At 51.0% G+C, this 16,349-nt stretch overlaps 1 protein-coding gene across 5 annotated transcripts in view; it reads right to left on the bottom strand.

Annotated features, from left to right (window-relative positions):
- Positions 1-16,349, bottom strand: part of CCDC88B (coiled-coil domain containing 88B) — a 33,367-nt gene that overhangs the window by 3,780 nt on the left and 13,238 nt on the right. For 4 of the 5 annotated variants that reach the window (XM_083418462.1, XM_083418465.1, XM_083418464.1 and 1 more), the window contains 14 exons: positions 15,444-15,602; positions 14,352-14,498; positions 13,550-13,688; positions 13,292-13,461; positions 11,667-12,554; positions 9,675-9,799; positions 9,010-9,133; positions 7,228-7,371; positions 6,886-7,047; positions 5,321-5,598; positions 4,395-4,538; positions 3,561-3,747; positions 1,795-1,940; positions 760-855 (listed from right to left, as the gene is read on the bottom strand). In XM_083418462.1, the coding sequence (XP_083274588.1) occupies positions 760-855; positions 1,795-1,940; positions 3,561-3,747; positions 4,395-4,538; positions 5,321-5,598; positions 6,886-7,047; positions 7,228-7,371; positions 9,010-9,133; positions 9,675-9,799; positions 11,667-12,554; positions 13,292-13,461; positions 13,550-13,688; positions 14,352-14,498; positions 15,444-15,602 (2,909 nt within the window). The remainder of the gene's footprint in view (positions 1-759; positions 856-1,794; positions 1,941-3,560; positions 3,748-4,394; positions 4,539-5,320; positions 5,599-6,885; positions 7,048-7,227; positions 7,372-9,009; positions 9,134-9,674; positions 9,800-11,666; positions 12,555-13,291; positions 13,462-13,549; positions 13,689-14,351; positions 14,499-15,443; positions 15,603-16,349) is intronic. The other variant, XM_083418463.1, reaches the window with a different exon arrangement.

Genomic DNA, 16,349 nt, shown 5'->3' on the forward strand with positions numbered 1-16,349 from the left:
GGCTGATCTTTATTTTCTGTTGAAATAAGAGTCCCCCCCACCACCCTGCCTTGCAAGGAGGCGAGAATCCAGAACAAAGGTATGTGGCAACTTTGAAAGACGTTAGAAATTACCCAACCCTCAGCCTAAAACCACTCAAAAGCATCATACGAGTGTCATAGAAAGAGGCGGGTCTACAACAGAAATTTGAGTGTGTCACTTGTCTCCTGTCTGTCAAGACACCTGATAATGCTTGCTGATTGCCTTTTCCTAGCCAGCCCAGCCCATTCTTTTGAAATGGTAAATATCTCAGTTCTTGAATCCATTGCCACAGGCCTACCCATTCTAGTGATAAGTTTATCTATTTGAAGGATTGGGAGGATTTTTAAGTGAAAAGAACTATTGGGAAATGTTTTTCCAAGATACTTCCTTCTACTCCATAGAAAATATTTGGGTTCATTAAGAGTCAAGATGGCTTCAGGATTGCTCTATGAACTCAAACAAAGTATCTATTTCCCCCCGGGAAATATTTCCTAATTTTTGAAGGGTGAAGGATTCATTTTCTGTGCGTGGGGTGGGGGGTGTCCACTATGTGTGCACCTTAAAAAATTGTGTAGCACTAGGATTTATAACAGAAGGTTGGGGAACCTGTCAGTCCCTCTAGATGCTGCTGGAACCTCATCATGCCCAACCATTAGCTGCGCTGGAGGGGGCTGATGCATTAAGCGTTCTTATGAAGACCCCAGGGACTAGAAGTTGCCAAATTATTCTTGGACTTACTTGCCACGAGGAAGTGCTGGCTCCAGCACCCGGTACTGGTCCATGATCTTCTCCACCAGCTTCTGCTTCTCCCTACGCAGCTCGCCCAGTTTGTCTCTAGGGAAGAAACCGAGTGGGATTTAATGCCAAGGTCCTCCAGGCTGCAGGGGGTGCTGGAGGTGTTCAGGACAGCGCAGAAAACTTCAGAGGAGGCCCTTATGGAGTTCTTGTCTTGGATGTGCAGGCATCTACTAGAGCCACACAGCTATCAGCTACCCGGTGTCACACACTTGCATCTGGCACTCAATTTAATCAGCACTGAAGGCAACCCACACTTGCAAAGAAACAATCAGGAACGACTCTAAGGGCTGTTCTTTTGCAGCGACACTTTTAAATGACAAACGTGGAGGAAAATGGTCTTGTGGGCTAAATCAGGACCGTTGGTGGGCCAAATCTGGCCACTGGCCTAGTGCAGGGGTCTGCAACCTGCGGCTCCGGAGCCGCATGCGGCTCTTTTACATCTTTGCCGCGGCTCCAGGGCGGATACTAGTGGGGGGAGGAGGCGCATTGTGCGCCCCGACACTCCTCACTGTGGCGGGAGCTGTACTGGCTGTGACGTCGCATGGGGGCGGTGTGTGCGTTAGTCACGCACCGTCCCGACGTCACCTTCCCGCCCACAGTCAGATTGCAGCTCCGGAGATATATTTGTTTTAAATGTCGCAATGGTTTTGCGGCTCCCAGTTGTTGTTTTTTCTTCGGAAACGGGTCCAAGTGGCTCTTTTTGTCTTAAAGGTTGCAGACCCCTGGCCTAGTGGTTTCCCATGCCTGCTTGGCAAATTGAATTTATTCATCAACTGATCAGCTCTATTCCTTTAATCAATAACTACCGTAGCTTTAGGTCTATTTCCACTTGTTTTAGTGGCATGCATTAATTTGGCCTGTGGGCAAGAGGTTCCCCACAGATTTCATTCATACATCAATCAATCAGCTACAATTTATTTATTCTACTTAGCATCTGTCTCTACTTGTTTCACAGGTGGGTTGTCTCCCACTCACAGGTACTGGCGCTGCTCCTCTTGGAAATGCTCCCGGCTCTCCATGCTGTGCTCCAGCAGGCGTCTGTTCTCCCGGCTTAGCACCTGAATCTCTTGAAGAAGGTGTCGGTTCTCCTCCTCCTGGTTCCCTTTCAGCTGGGCCAGCAGCTACGGGTTGTGGGAGGTGGGGAGAAAGAGCATCTCATTAAGGGGTGGAATTAACACCCACCTGTTAACAAACACACAATGCATGACACCCCGCATGCAACCAACTCCACAAGCTGACTCAACTTGCTACGCTGGCACAGGGATTCTGCTGAAAAGGAAACAGCTCCTGTCATGTGTGAGGATGCTCACCTTTGTTGTGATGTCAGCACATCATTTCCTTGCCTCAGCTAGGAATGATGTGATGCAGGAATCAGTGGCGTAGCGTGGGGGGTGCAGGGGGGGGCGGCCGCACCGGGCGCAACATCTGGGGGGGGGGCGCGCTCACGCTTGCAGCTCTCTGCCCCTACCTGGCTCACTCACTCTCTCTCACTGCAGTGCTGGCTGTGCAAATCCGATCCGAGCCGCCAGGTCGCCGCCCACTGTGGAGGGGGGGGGGTGCCAGGCATGCGGTGTGGTGTGGAGAGAGAGCGAAGGACTATCTGGGGGAGGGACAGTGCAGCGGGGGGCGCAAATTACTTGCCTTGCCCCGGGTTAGGGGGCGCAAATTACTTGCCTTGCCCCAGGTGCTGACAACCCACGCAACGCCACTGGCAGGAATGCACCATGACAATGTGAGGGGTTTCTACGCTACTGAGGTGTGGACATGTCCTCTCCATCCCTCCATGTCTTTATTAGCAGAATCCATATTGGATGTAAGCCCTCAAAAATCTAAATATTCAGACACATGCAACTTCATGCGGCCATCAAGACCCCTTTATATGGCCCTTGCAACTAGGCCCAGAGGCAAATTTAGGGCAGTGTGACCAGTTCCACTGCACTGGGCGCTGAACCCAGGGGGCGTAGCAGGGTGCAACTATGGTAGTTAACTGAGCAGAATGGAAGGCAAAAGGCAATGGAGGTGCTGAATTTTGGCCTTGAATTTGGAAGACCAAAGCCTGCCACTGCTAGGCCACGCCCACTCTCCAGGCCACTCCCCTTGCTGGTTCTGCTCTGCTCCTTCCTCAGTTTCATTTTTGTCTGCCTGGAATGTGCTCTTGCACTGTGACAATGCTTCTTGCTTGCCTGTCTGCACGGAGGCTGGAGAGATGGGTGGCTGTAGAAACCGCTGACTTCTGCATGGCTAGAATTGAGGCTACTGTACAAAGGGCAACAGCCCCGTCCATTAGTCCACCCATGTTTGCCCCAGCCCCACCCACGCTAGGAATTCTAAGAAACCCCCAAATCAGTGCAGTTTTGAAAGGTTCAGTCCTCCATCTTGATTCAAAATGGCACCCACCCAGCTGTATCCAAACACAGGAAAACCTGTTCCTTGATCTCAGGAACCATCATTTGAGATTTGGTTACGATCTAAGAGGTGTCCAAATGCAGAGAATGAACTACTTTTGAATAGAGGCATTCCCTCCTGTGGGTGAGACATTGGGGGATGCCTCTTTTTAAGAAGATGCTGGCTGTCACATATGCCTGCTTCACATGAAAGTAACCAAAGGTATTCCCACATATTATAACCAGCATTCTCAGTGGTTAGAGCCAACAAACAGCTTTCCCACTTGATCTGCTGCAGACATGGACTAGGCCAGAAGATGTGTGTGATGTCTAAGGGGATGGGGAGTGAATCCTTACTTCACACTGGGTGCTCAGGCGCCCTAGCGCCGTGTCCAGTTGCTGGTTCTGCTCCTTCAGGGCGTTGCTCTCAGCCTCCAGCCTCGCATGCTCCAGCTGTAGGCTGGTCAGCCGGTTCTTCATTCCTTGGAGCTCTCCCTGGAGGTCGTCCCGTTCACGTTCTGTCTGGCCCAATGCCTGCTTCACCCTGGGGAATCATAGAATCATGCAAGTGTAGAGTTAGAAGAGACCCCAAGGGTCATCTAATCCAACCCCCTGCAATGAAGGACTCTTTTGCCCTATGTGGGGCTTGAACCCACCACCCTGAGATTGAGTCTCATGCTCTACCAACCAAGCTATCCCAGAGTAGATGGCTGGGAGTGTCACAGAGCTCTTGCCGTGTACAAAGGAGGTCCTTGTCCCCTTGGCCTATCCAGTGGGGGGGGGAAACTCAGGTCTGGGGGCCAAATGTGGCCACGGCCTGCACTGGCCCTGCTCCCCACCTTCCGGGGACGCATTTTGTCCAGGGACAGATTTGTAAATCGGGGGACTGTCCCCAAGAAACAGGGACGTCTGGTAACCATACCCTAGTGCCCAGCTCACCCCATTTCCTCAATACTGTGGAGGTGTAAATAAAAGATGGTGGTCAAACTAGTCACCTGATGTCATTAGGAGATCCGGCAATTGACAGGTGGCGGCTACACCCACCTATCTAACTTGGCCAGTGAGGGTGCTAGCCAGATCCAGCTGTCCACCACTACATAAACCCTCTCAATAAATAAGTATCAGCAGGTTTGGAGCATGCCCACAAGGGCTGGCTCCCACCTCCATCCCCGGCAGACGCACCCTCCTTACCGCTCATGCTCCTCTTTGAGGTGGCCATGCAGTGCTGCCAGTTCCCGGTGCTGTCGTTCAGCTTCCTCCAGCCGCTCCTTTTGCCCCCGAAGTGCTTCCTCCCGCTGCTCAAGGCCAGTTTTCTGCCCCAGCAGCTCGCTATGCCTGTGGGAGGAGAAGGCTGGGTATGACAGGCAGTTTAGGAAAAGGCCTTGTGCTCCCCACAAAATGAAAAACACTGGAGGTTATGTTGCTTCTTGTTATTTCTGCTCAGCACTCTGGTTCCAAAGAAATCATTCTCTCACGTTCTCCTAAGCCAGGGATCAGGGGAATCTGTGGCCCTCCAGATGCTGTTAGGACTACAACTCCCATCATCCCCTGCTGGCTGAAGGGGGCTGATGGGAGTCCAACAGGTTCTCTATCTCTGTTCTCAGGGGATTAGACAAATTCATGGAGGATAAGGCTATCAGTGGCTACCTGTTATTCATAATGATAGGTTATAAATATAATGAACACGTAGTGTTGCCTGTGGTTTAGAGCAAGGATGAGGAACCTCAGGACCAGGGGCCCCATGTGGCCCTCCAGACATCTGTATCTGGCCCTCAGAACTCTCTACACAAGCCACACCTCCTCTCCAGCATTGCTCCACCCCCTCCTCAAGGACATTTCCCCAGCTGGAACGTCTCTTCAAACTGTGATAAATTGACACATCTAGAATATAGCTGACTGTATGGAGGTAAAAGTCACATAGTTCAATCCACTTTTGGCCCATCACTGGCCCTAACTTGCCTCACAGGGCTGTGGTGAGGATAAAATGGGGAGAGCAAGGACCACATACATCACCTCAAATTCCTTGGACGAAAAGTGGGATATAAATGTAATAGAGAAATAAATAGAAATAGACACCACCCCACCAACAACTTACAGATTCCCTGTCCCAGATTTACCTGCCCTGCAGGTCACGGTGTTCCTGCTCCAGGCTACGCAGCGCCCCCTTGAGGCTGGCGTGTTTCCCCAGCAACCCCTCCAGGTCAGATCCCTGCCTCTCGTGCAGCACCGTCAGGCGGTCGTGATCACGTAGGAGGGCATCATAGCGCCCGCGCCACTCCTCCCGCTCCTGCTGGGCACCCCGGGCTTCTGCCTCCAGGACGGACAGCCTCTGCCGCAGCTCCAGGAGCTGGGATTCCAGTAGCGTCTTCTGGGAACGCAGAGATGCTGCCTCCACCTGCCAGGATTGCAACAGGGATATGAGAGCGAGAGAGAGAGAGAGAGAGAGAGACGGACACATTGTAAGCTCCTTGGGGCAGGGAGATTTAATCAATCCAATGACAATTGCTCATACAAGTAAATTCAGCTGATTCACTCTCTGTTAAGTATATATAGAATAGCAACCTTAGGCTACATACACAGCATACATTTAAAGCACATTTCCCTCCCCAAAGAATCATAGGAACTACAGTTTGCCCCATCAGCTAGCAGAGGGAGGAAGAACAGGATGCTATTCGGGATTATCACAGAGACGCTTTCAGTTACAACTGACAAATGGATAGTTGGAAGTCACTTTTATTCATATTTCTTCTCTTTTGCTTTTTTATTTGCTCCGCCCCCCCCTCCTTTTAGCCTGAGAGTGAAAGACATGTTGGATTTTCTGCTTGAATCCAAGCCTGTGGCTATGGGAGAAGCAAGACTTTCTGAGGTGTTAATGCTGTGAGCCCCTCCATCGTAGGCTCAGGCTGTATATATGTGTAAATAAACCATATATAATAAAGATATGTCTCCAATATACATAGAATCATAGAGTTGGAAGAGACCACAAGGGCCATCGAGTCCAACCCCCTGCCAAGCAGGAAACACCACCAGAGCACTCCTGACATATGGTTGTCAAGCCTCTGCTTAAAGACCTCCAAAAAAGGAGATACAAACCCAAAGGAAATACAAACCCTGGGTAAGCGCCTGGACCCCCTGGTATCTTTCACCGCTTGAAGACAGGGGTGGTGTGCGGCATTATTATTACCATTGATTTTTTAACCGTGTTATAAACAACTGGCTCACGCCAATTTTCACATAAAGTAATTAAGATCAATTTAAAATGCAAAAAAGCGAATACATTCAGAACGAAACTCTGTCTAAGTAGACGCTTGTGGTGAAGACCCATTTATTCGGCTGGGAAAGCCTGTTGGAACCAAATTGTATTCAGCTGCTTCCAGAAAGTGCAGGTAGTGGCTTACCTGTTTTATCACGGCAGAGATGCTATTCCACTGAACAGAGGCAGCCACCCTAAAAGCCCAGCTCCAAGTTACTTACAGAGGGAGCTTCTGAGATCTTTGGAACTTGCAGCAGAAATTATCCCACAGACAGCAGCGTCTACTAGGTGTGTAATATATAAGACAAGGGTCTGACTCTGTGTAATAAGGCATCTTCCTATGCTCCATGGACTTGAAAAGGTAGACCTGGATCCGTATTCCCAGGAATCAGCTCCCATCCCAGGGGCAGAAGAGGCAGGGGTGCTTACCTGCAGTGCGCTGTTCTGAGCCTGCCACCTCCCGCTTTCCTCCTTTGCATCAGAGCTTTCGCCCCGCAGCCCCAGCAGCGCCACCTGCAGACTGCTGACTTGCGAGTCCAGCTGGGCGAGACGCTCGGTTAGCGCCGATTTCTCGGCCTGCAGAACGGCGTTCTGTAAAGGCAGCACCCAGGTGAAATTGGTATGGGGTAGCAAAGTTGGAAGGCCTTCCACAGCTGGCTGGGGAGGTGCTCTCCCCAAAGACATACAGCACTGGATCAGGACCAGAACTTCACCGATCCGAGGCCCTCCAGAGGTTTTGTACCACAACGCCCGTCGTAGCCGTCTGCTCACCTTGCGTTCCACTTCAATGAGTCTCGCACTCAGAGCCTCGTTTCTGGCATTAGCCTGGAGTGGCAACGGGCCTGAGTTATGTTCACTCTCTCCCTCCTGGGTCACAGACGGCTCCTCCAAACGAACAATAAAGCCACTCTTTGCCTGGGGAGAGAAAACAAAAGTCTAGTTTTGGGGAACACCAGCCTCTGTGCCTGAGGGGAATTGCACTGCAGTGGTTGAGGCCTGGGCTCAGGCCCAGCTGATACCCCCACACAACATCCTCAGGAGCTGACAGGGCTCCATAACTGGGCCATCAATTGCCCCCAGGTAGACTATCTGAACTTGGCAGCTGTGTATCATTTCCATTTCCTACAATGATCCCATGGCAAGGGCATTGTGGGATATTGAAATGGTGGCTCCAAGCTACCCAGCACACTAAAGCCACAGAATGCCATCTCTCCTGTTACGGCAAAATCTGGGTGCGAGGCTGCTCTGCCACCCAGCTCGTCGGACTAAGTCCGCGGGTCCCTGCGGAGGAAAATGAGTTCAGCCGGAGAGGAGCAAACTGCAGAAGATCCATGTTTATTGCGCAACAAGGTTCAAGGCGAGATTGAACAGCGAGAAAAGGGTGACATGAACTTTTGAAACTTCCCTCCATGTCCCAGAATACAGTGCAAAATACATCCCAGTTACATCATGAATACATTACGAAGAGGTTGGGTTACACAGATTACATCATGAATATATTAAGAAGAGGTTGGGTTACACAGGATTAACATATGGAGGAGGGAGGGGGAATATGCAGAGCTGGAGATATGCATAGATAAGCACATCCTGAGTCCTGGTGATGAGAAGACAATGGTCCATGTATGCATAGTCTGCCACCTGGCATTGCCCAGAGGAAAGGCTTGGCAGACAGGATTAGGGTCTTGACACCTTGGTTGAGGGATTATGGAGGACAGGGAAGGTGTCATGGAGTCCTAGAGAAATTGAGCAAATTGGCACGTTGATTTTCTATGAATTTTATAGATTTTAGTCCCTTTTGTCATTGACAATTGGAAATAAATGGATATATTGTAGCGAAGAAGGAGGTGAAGAAGACATGCCCCCCCCCTTCCGTATCACTCCTTAGGGCAAGGATGGGCAAACTTTTTCAGCCTGAGGGCCACATTCTCTTCTGGGCAACTTTCTAAAGGCCACATGCCTTTGGTGGGGAGGGGCAAGGAGCAAAAGTGGGCAGAGCAATGAATGTAAATTTTTCCTTTGTACAGTAGGCTAGTTTCAACACACTCTCTCACACACATCCAGGTAAGCTAAAAAGCATTGTAAGAGTTCAAGGACACATTCCAGCCAGGCAAAAGCACTCAAGGAAGGCATGAAATAAGGCCAGTGAGGCGTGTGGCCTGGGAGAATGGGTGCGGCTGAGGAGATGGTGTTGTCTGAGGAAAGCCCTGAGGGCTAAATATAGGGGCCCAGAGGGCCACATTTATCCCCTGGGACTGACATTCCTCACCCCAGCTGTAGGGCCCTCTCAAACCTAGAATGAGCCTTGCCTGGGCTACACGTGAGACAAAACAAGGTGGTAACAAGAGGTAAAATAGATTGCACCACTTCACACTGTAGGTGGCAGGCTCACATTTTTTTAACGCTAACCTGCATTGAAGACGTATTCAAAAGTAGCTTTCCCCTCTTGCGGTGGTACAGTCTACGCTTCTAAACTCAGGGCACTACCACCTCATTCTGTCGCTGGGCATGAGCCCAGAAGTGCCCTGATGAAAGGACACCTTTCCAAGTTCTCACCTGATGGTTGTTTGTGTGTTGCTGATTGAGGGCACGTAGTTCCTCAAGCTGCCTCTTGAGTGCGCTGTTTTCCTCCTCCAGTTCCATCTTCTTCCCATTAGTAGGTCTCTTTTGGTTTTCCTCACTATAGGCACCATAATGCCAAGAAGACAGGACACATACATTAATCCCAGGGCTTGCCAACATGGTACCTTCCAGACATGGGGTATACATTTCCCATTGTCCCCAGCCAGCATGGCCAACAGCCAGAGATGATGGAAGTTGTAGTCCAAAACTCCCTTCAGCCCAGTCAGGACAGCCAATAGCTAGGGATAATGGGAGTTTTAGTCCAAAACATCTGGAAGGCACCCTGCATTAATTATTATTATTATGGCTTTTTTTTCCCAACAAGCAGGGAGCCACCACAGAAAAGGCCCAGTCTCATGTTGCCACACTCTTGTCCAGAGGGTCTCAGAGGATCATCACAGCGTTCAGGTCAGTTCATATGGAGGAGGCATATGAGGCACACTAGTTTCACTTCTTCGGACAATGGATAATCCACAACTGTATTCTTCAGGAACTGGCTGGGAGAATTCTGGCCCAGTATGTTAAGAATTCTGGACAGTTGAAAATCCTAGCTTAAATTGTGCCATCCTAGCTTAAATTGTGCACAGGTAGTAACCTACCTGTGGTGCTGCTGTCTGCTTTGCAGCCCAGCCTGTGACCTCTCTTCCTTCTTCAGCAGCTGCTCCTTCAGCTGAGCCAAGACGGCTTCCCTCTCCTTCCCCTTTGCCTTCTCCCTCTGGAGCTCCTGCAACAATTGGCATCATTTGAAGGGTGAGAAATCGAGGGGGTTTGGGGTCTTTGAAGCAGTTTCTTTGCACTGTTCACCGATCCCTTACAATGCATACCTGTCACCTTATGTCTACGGTTCAAATGTATTGTTATTTTAATATGTTGTAGTTTCTATATCAACATTATTATTATGAAATGGGCTAGGGGTAAGTGAGGTTAGGACTGAGGCCTAAAAAACATCCTCACTTTGTCAATTAGGTTTATTCAATCTGGCCCTGAACCCTGGATTAGCCGCAGAGAACAAGGGCGTGGAGTTCCACCCACCCAAATTGTTGCGAAGCTGGTTTGTGAAATAGGACAGCTCATAGTTATACGGAACTCACTCCCACAGGAGACAGGGATGGCCACTAATTTAGATGCCTTGAAAGAGGATTAGAGAAATTAGCAGCGAAGACAATTTATCGATGGCTACTAGCCATGATGCGTATGCTGTGCCAGTCAGAAGCAGTGATGCTTCTCAATACCAGTTGCTGGAAACAGCAGGCGGGGAGAATACTCTTGTCCTAGGAACCTGCTTGTGAGTTGGCCACTGTGGGAACAGAATGCTGGACTAGATGGGCCATGGGAATGATCCAGCTGGCTCTTCTCACATATCTGTGTCTTAACAATGTGTCAAGCAGTGGTATTTCATAACAAAGTGCAGGATATACCGTATTTTTCGCTCTATAAGACGCACCAGACCACAAGACGCACCTAGTTTTTGGAGGAGGAAAACAAGAAAAAAAATATATTCTGAATCTCAAAATCCAGAACAGCAAGAGGGATCGCTGCGCAGTGAAAGCAGCAATCCCTCTAGCTGTTCTGGCTTCTGGGATAGCTGCACAGCCTGCATTCGCTCCATAAGACGCACACACATTTCCCCTTAATTTTTAGGAGGGAAAAAGTGAGTCTTATAGAGCAAAAAATACGGTAATATGCATTTTGGACAACAGTTGTGCGAACACAGATTAAAAAGCCAGGACTGGAAGCAAAGTGAGCGCATGGTAAACACAGCCCTATTTGCCCACATTATTTTGCAAAAGGATCGGCAACAAGCAAAAGCTCAGTCTGTGGTCCACCAGAAAGTGGTACATCTTACTTGGCTTTATTTTATAAAGCCTCTGTGGCTGTTCTTGTCCTGTAGTGCCCTCTAGTGAGAAAACCCAAACGATAAAACACTTAACATATGCAAGCAAATTATTTTAAACTGGCAGGAAACAATGCCAGGGAAATTTGGAGAAATGTTGTGCGTATGGCGTGCACAGCAATAAGGCGGCTACTTACACATCGCCAGAGAAGAGGAGCACACAGATCTCCATGCAGTTTGCATGTGCCAACTTGCATCTATCAATAGATGCATATTGAGAAATAATCTCACCATAGCAGGGAACATGACTGACCAGGGTTACACACCACCTATTTAAAGAACTGTTATGCCACTTTTAACACGCATGCCTTTGCCTTAAAGAATCCCGGGAACTATAGTTTTTTTATGAGTCCTGGGAATTGTGGCTTTGTGAGGGTAAAACACAGTTTCCAGGATTCTAGAGGTGAGAGGGAGCCATTTGTTGTGCGGATGTGACAATTGGTGGCAGAGACAAGCACCAGAACGTTCTCAGTGGAAGTCTGGGAGCTGCCATTTTAATTTTCTCACAGGGCCCCAGACCAAGTGTTACTCCTGATAATTGTGGGGCAGGGATTTATTTTTTTTACTTACTTACTTACTTGTGACATTTACACCTGTCCCTTTAACTTTTGTTTAAGGAGCCTCAGGGACAGGCTTGATCCCAGGTCTTATGTTTATACTTGCTCGACCCACAAAACATATCCAGTTTCTCTTTTACCTCCTCCAGGAGGGCTGAAGCCTTTTGCTTGGCATCCATTTCCTTCCTCAGGTTTGCTTCCTTCTGCTCCAGCTCCCCGAAACGCTGGGTGGCCTCCCTCAGGCTGCTGACCTCCGACGCCTGCTGCCGGCTCTGGGCCTCGAGGTGGACGAGGCGCAGGCTCTGAGCCGCCAGGGCCTCCTCCTGGGCCTGGGCCTGGGCCTGGAGGCGCCGGTTGTCTTTCTCCAGCTGCCGCCGCAGGTTCTCGGCCTGGCTCAGCATTTCCTCCAGAGCCGCCTTCTCAGCCTCCGCCTGAGCCAAAGTCACCTTGTGCTGCTCCAGGCTGCGCTGCAGGGCCTCCAGCTCCCGCCGGGCCTCGCCCAGGGCCTCCTCCGCCTGCCGGGCCTTCTGGGCCAGCTGGGCCCCCTGCAGCCGCTCGCCTTGGAGGCTCTGCCGGGCTTCCCTCAGCTCCAGCTCGGCTTGGGTGGCTGCGGCCTGCAAGGCCTGGGATCCGGCCCGCAGCGCTTCCTGCTCCCGCTCCAGGGCCTGGGCCTCCTCCACCAGGCGCTCCGTCTCCGAGCGCCACCCCTCACGCTCTCGCTCTCGCTTCTCCAGGAGGTCGGCGTGGGCCTCTTGCAGGCTCCTCAGCCGCTCTTCCAAGCCCGACGCCCGCTGGGACTCCGCTTCCCGCAGCTTTTCGGCCTCCCTCAGAGAAGTCCGAGCTTCCGACAAGGCCGCCTCCGTCCCTGACACCAGAGCCTCGGTCTCTTGCTTCGGGCCCTGGCTTTCCTGCCTTTCCGGGCCCAAGGCGTCGCTCTCTCGCCGCTTCTGGGCTTCTGGCAAATGTTCTCCAGGGTCTGAGGCCTGCTCGCTTGCCTCTGACCGCACCTCGCTTGGCAGCGCTTTTAGCTAGACAGGGCACATAAAAGGACAGAATTTATTAGCACAGTGAGACTGCCAACCGTTTCGGGCCAGTGGGCACACTTGGCATTTCGCCAAGTGCCGTGGGTGCCTGCCACAAAATGGCTGCCATTATGGCATGGCATAGCACAAAGTGGAGGTTTTTCTTGACAGGGCAGGCTGGTGCACACAGGAACTGAGCAGGAACAACAAACAGTCTGTTGTGCATTGTGTATTTCTGAGATACTGGTGGGCATATCAGAGCCCATGAGAGCTGCAATGGCAACCCATTAGTGTGCCACCCAGAAATTGTCCCCCCCCCCTTTCTCCCCATTCCTGTCCTTAAGAAACAAATTTCCCCATATTCCATCCCCCTTGCCCCACCATGCCTGAAGATCAGCTAGGGGAGGCCCCGTTTTGTGGGCCTCTTCTATCAGAAACTCAGTTGATGGGCAGGGACTTTTATGCTGTGGCACCTTCTGTACTTAAGTCTCTGTCAGTGGAAGCCCACTGCCACTGATTTGAATCAACTTCCCAAGAAACAACGCGTTCAGGATGTTGGCTGTCCAAATTATCAGAGGGAAGAGGAAACTGTCAATGTGTCTGGGGTTAAATGTCATGTTCTCGAGGGACAGGAGTAGCTTTCTGAAGGAGCATGGACCGTCTTGTTTTAGTTGATTATGGGTATGGTGCTCTGGGAGGCTTTTCGGCTGAAGAGCAGGGTACCAAATGCTCTAAATAAATACCTCTCCATCAAGGACTGCGTTCTTTGGTTCCAAACTCCTAGACTTGCTGGGATCCTCCAGGGCCTGCTGAAGCCTCCTGCGCAGATCCTGGTTCTCCCTCTCCAGGGTCAGCAACCGACCAATGTCCTCTTTCACCTCATCACTCAGGAGAATAGGCCTTTCAGAAGGACCTAGAAAAGCCGATTGAGGGGGGAAATACATTTCTGCCTCCAGAATGACTCTGAGGATCTTGCTAGAAAAAGGCAAGGCCACACTCACCACCTGGGGCCCAGCCACCTTCTAGTTCTTCCGCACGGAGAATGTCGATGGGCTCCGCTAAACTTCGCCTCAGCTGCCTCTCAAGAGCCAAGTTTTCTCTTAGGAGCTCCTCCGTCTGCTGGTAGAGCTGGTCCCGTTCCTGTGTACAGAGTCTATGCTTAAATTTCATGGCGCTGTACAGTATTTCATGGATTCATGGATTTAACTCATTGTTAAATTTCATGCTGCAGTTCTGGTCACCACAAAGAGTTGGAAAAGGTTCAGGAAAGGTCATCAAAAAACGATCAAGGAGATCGAGTGACATCCCCATGAGGAAAAGTTATGACATTTGGTGCATTTTAGTTTAGTCCTCCCTGCTGAGTTCTACAAGGGGCAACACAAGGTTTTATGCTGTGAACCGCCCTGAGATCTACGGATGGAGGGCGGTGTACAATTTCAATTAGCAGCAACAACAACACCACGGAGATTAAGGAGGAGGAAGCTGACAGGCACTGCCACCCCCCGGACTGGATGTAAGCAAGAAGGCAGGCAGGTGGAGGATTGAGGGCAGAGCAAATTAATAATAATAATCTTATTATTTATACCCCGCCCATCTGGCCTGCTTACAGCACATTAAAAATTGTAAAACATTAGACATGAAAAAATTCCCATACAGGGTTGCTTTCAGGTGTCTTCTAAAAGCCAGATAGTTGTTTATTTCCTTGACATCTGATGGGAGGGCATTCCACAGGGTGGTTGAAAGTTTGGGGGGGGGGCATTGCCCCATTTGCCCATATGGAGCAGCTTCCCCTGGGTCTCTCACCTCTTGGGCCTCGTTCAGATAGCTTTGCAGGTGCAACTTCTCCTTCTCCAGCTGGCTCAGGTGCTTCCCCCGGGCGCGAGCAGCCTCCAGCTGTCCTTCCATCATGGCCTTTGTCTCCAGCAAGGCCTGGGAAAACTCGCGCTCCTCCTGCCCATCCAAAGCAGCTCATCAAACACCACAGCCAGATCTAGGTTGGAGGACCCTTCTTCCACCCTGCGTCATTGCCTCCCCCCGCTGCCCATGCCACTCAGGTCGACTTAGCTGGCAGGGGCAAGCGACAACCAAGCTCCAGGCAGCTCCCAGTGAGAGTCTGGGAGCCACCATTTTAAATACCCACAGTGCCCTTGGCAGAGCTTTACTCCTGGGCAGGGGTGAGGAATTTGTTCAGCATCAGGGCTGCATCCTCTTTGGGACAACTTTTTGGGGCCAAAGGGTAAGTGGTCAGAGCACTGAATGTAAATGTTGCCTTCATAGAGTAGGTTAGTTTCTGTGCACATGCATAGTCCCTCTTCCTAGGAAACGCTGGGAATTGTCATTCCATGAGGGAAATAGGTAAAGGTACCCCTGCCCGTACGGGCCAGTCTTGACAGACTCTAGGGTTGTGCGCCCATCTCACTCAAAGAGGCCGGGGGCCAGCGCTGTCCGAAGACACTTCCGGGTCACGTGGCCAGCGTGACATTGCTGCTCTGGCGAGCCAGAGCCGCACACGGAAACGCCGTTTACCTTCCCGCTAGTAAGTGGTCCCTATTTATCTACTTGCACCCGAGAGTGCTTTCGAACTGCTAGGTTGGCAGGCGCTGGGACCGAACAACAGGAGCGCACCCCGCTGCGGGGATTCGAACCGCCGACCTCTTGATCGGCAAGCCCTAGGCGCTGAGGCTTTAACCCACAGCGCCACCCGCGTCCCAGGGAAATAGGGGATTGCCTACCAATTCTCCACACCCTTAACAAACTACACTTCCCAGAATTCTTTGGGGGAAGCCATGTTGAAAGTGACATTGTAGTGATTTCAATGTGTGGTGTGAATGTGGCTGAAAGGATACACACCCACGCCCCTTTGATAACTGATCAGTGGCCAGTTGTCAACCTTACCTTCAGCTGGGCACGGCACTGCTCCAAGGCAGGCAGCCGCTCTCTCAGGGCTGCCAGCTCCGCCTGAAGCCGCTCTGTCCGCAAGGCCTTCTCTCGCAAGGCGTCCAGCTCATCCCGGTACAGCCCAGCCAGGCGGGCCTCGCCTACCAGTGCCCGGTTCTGGTGAAAGCAGGAGAACAAGTTAGAAATAAGTGGCATGGTGAGTGGCAGGTGAATTAGGCACAAGCAGGCAAAGGTGTACGGATACCTGGGGTTGTTTGGACTCAGGGTCCCAAGAAATGCTATTTTGTCCCTGCCAGAGCTGCAGCCTCGCAGGGAGAGGGCTGGGGAGGGGGCTGGTCCCCTCAGGTCTATTCTAGGCTGTGGGTCATCTATGTGGCACCCACAGGTGCCAGTGTGCCTGCCAGTACAGTGGTACCTCGGGTTACATACGCTTCAGGTTACATACCCCTCAGGTTACAGACTCCGCTAACCCAGAAATATTACCTCGGGTTAAGAACTTTGCTTCAGGATGAGAACAGAAATCGTGCTCCGGCGGCACAGCGGCAGCAGGAAGCCCCATTAGCTAAAGTGGTGCTTCAGGTTAAGAACAGTTTCAGGTTAAGAACGGACTTCTGGAACAAATTAAGTACTTAACCCGAGGTACCACTGTACCTCCTCTGGCATCCACAAAACGTCTCACCAAATACCCCTTAAAAATCCACAGTACACCCTCTTCCTGCTTAGTTTGCACTGACTCAGCCTCTCCTTCATTGAACACGTCCCCTTAAGCATGCCCACATTTCATTGGACGTCAGGACTGCATCCTCCACCCTCCTTTCCATTCTGAAGAGATGTGCAAAGAAAGATTCTCTCTCTGCGAGTGGTGGTGGCTGATGCAGGTGCCTTTTCTACCATCGATGGGGC

The sequence above is a fragment of the Podarcis tiliguerta genome (genome assembly GCF_965153285.1).
Source record: "Podarcis tiliguerta genome assembly, chromosome: 16".
NCBI classification, from domain to species: domain Eukaryota; kingdom Metazoa; phylum Chordata; class Lepidosauria; order Squamata; family Lacertidae; genus Podarcis; species Podarcis tiliguerta.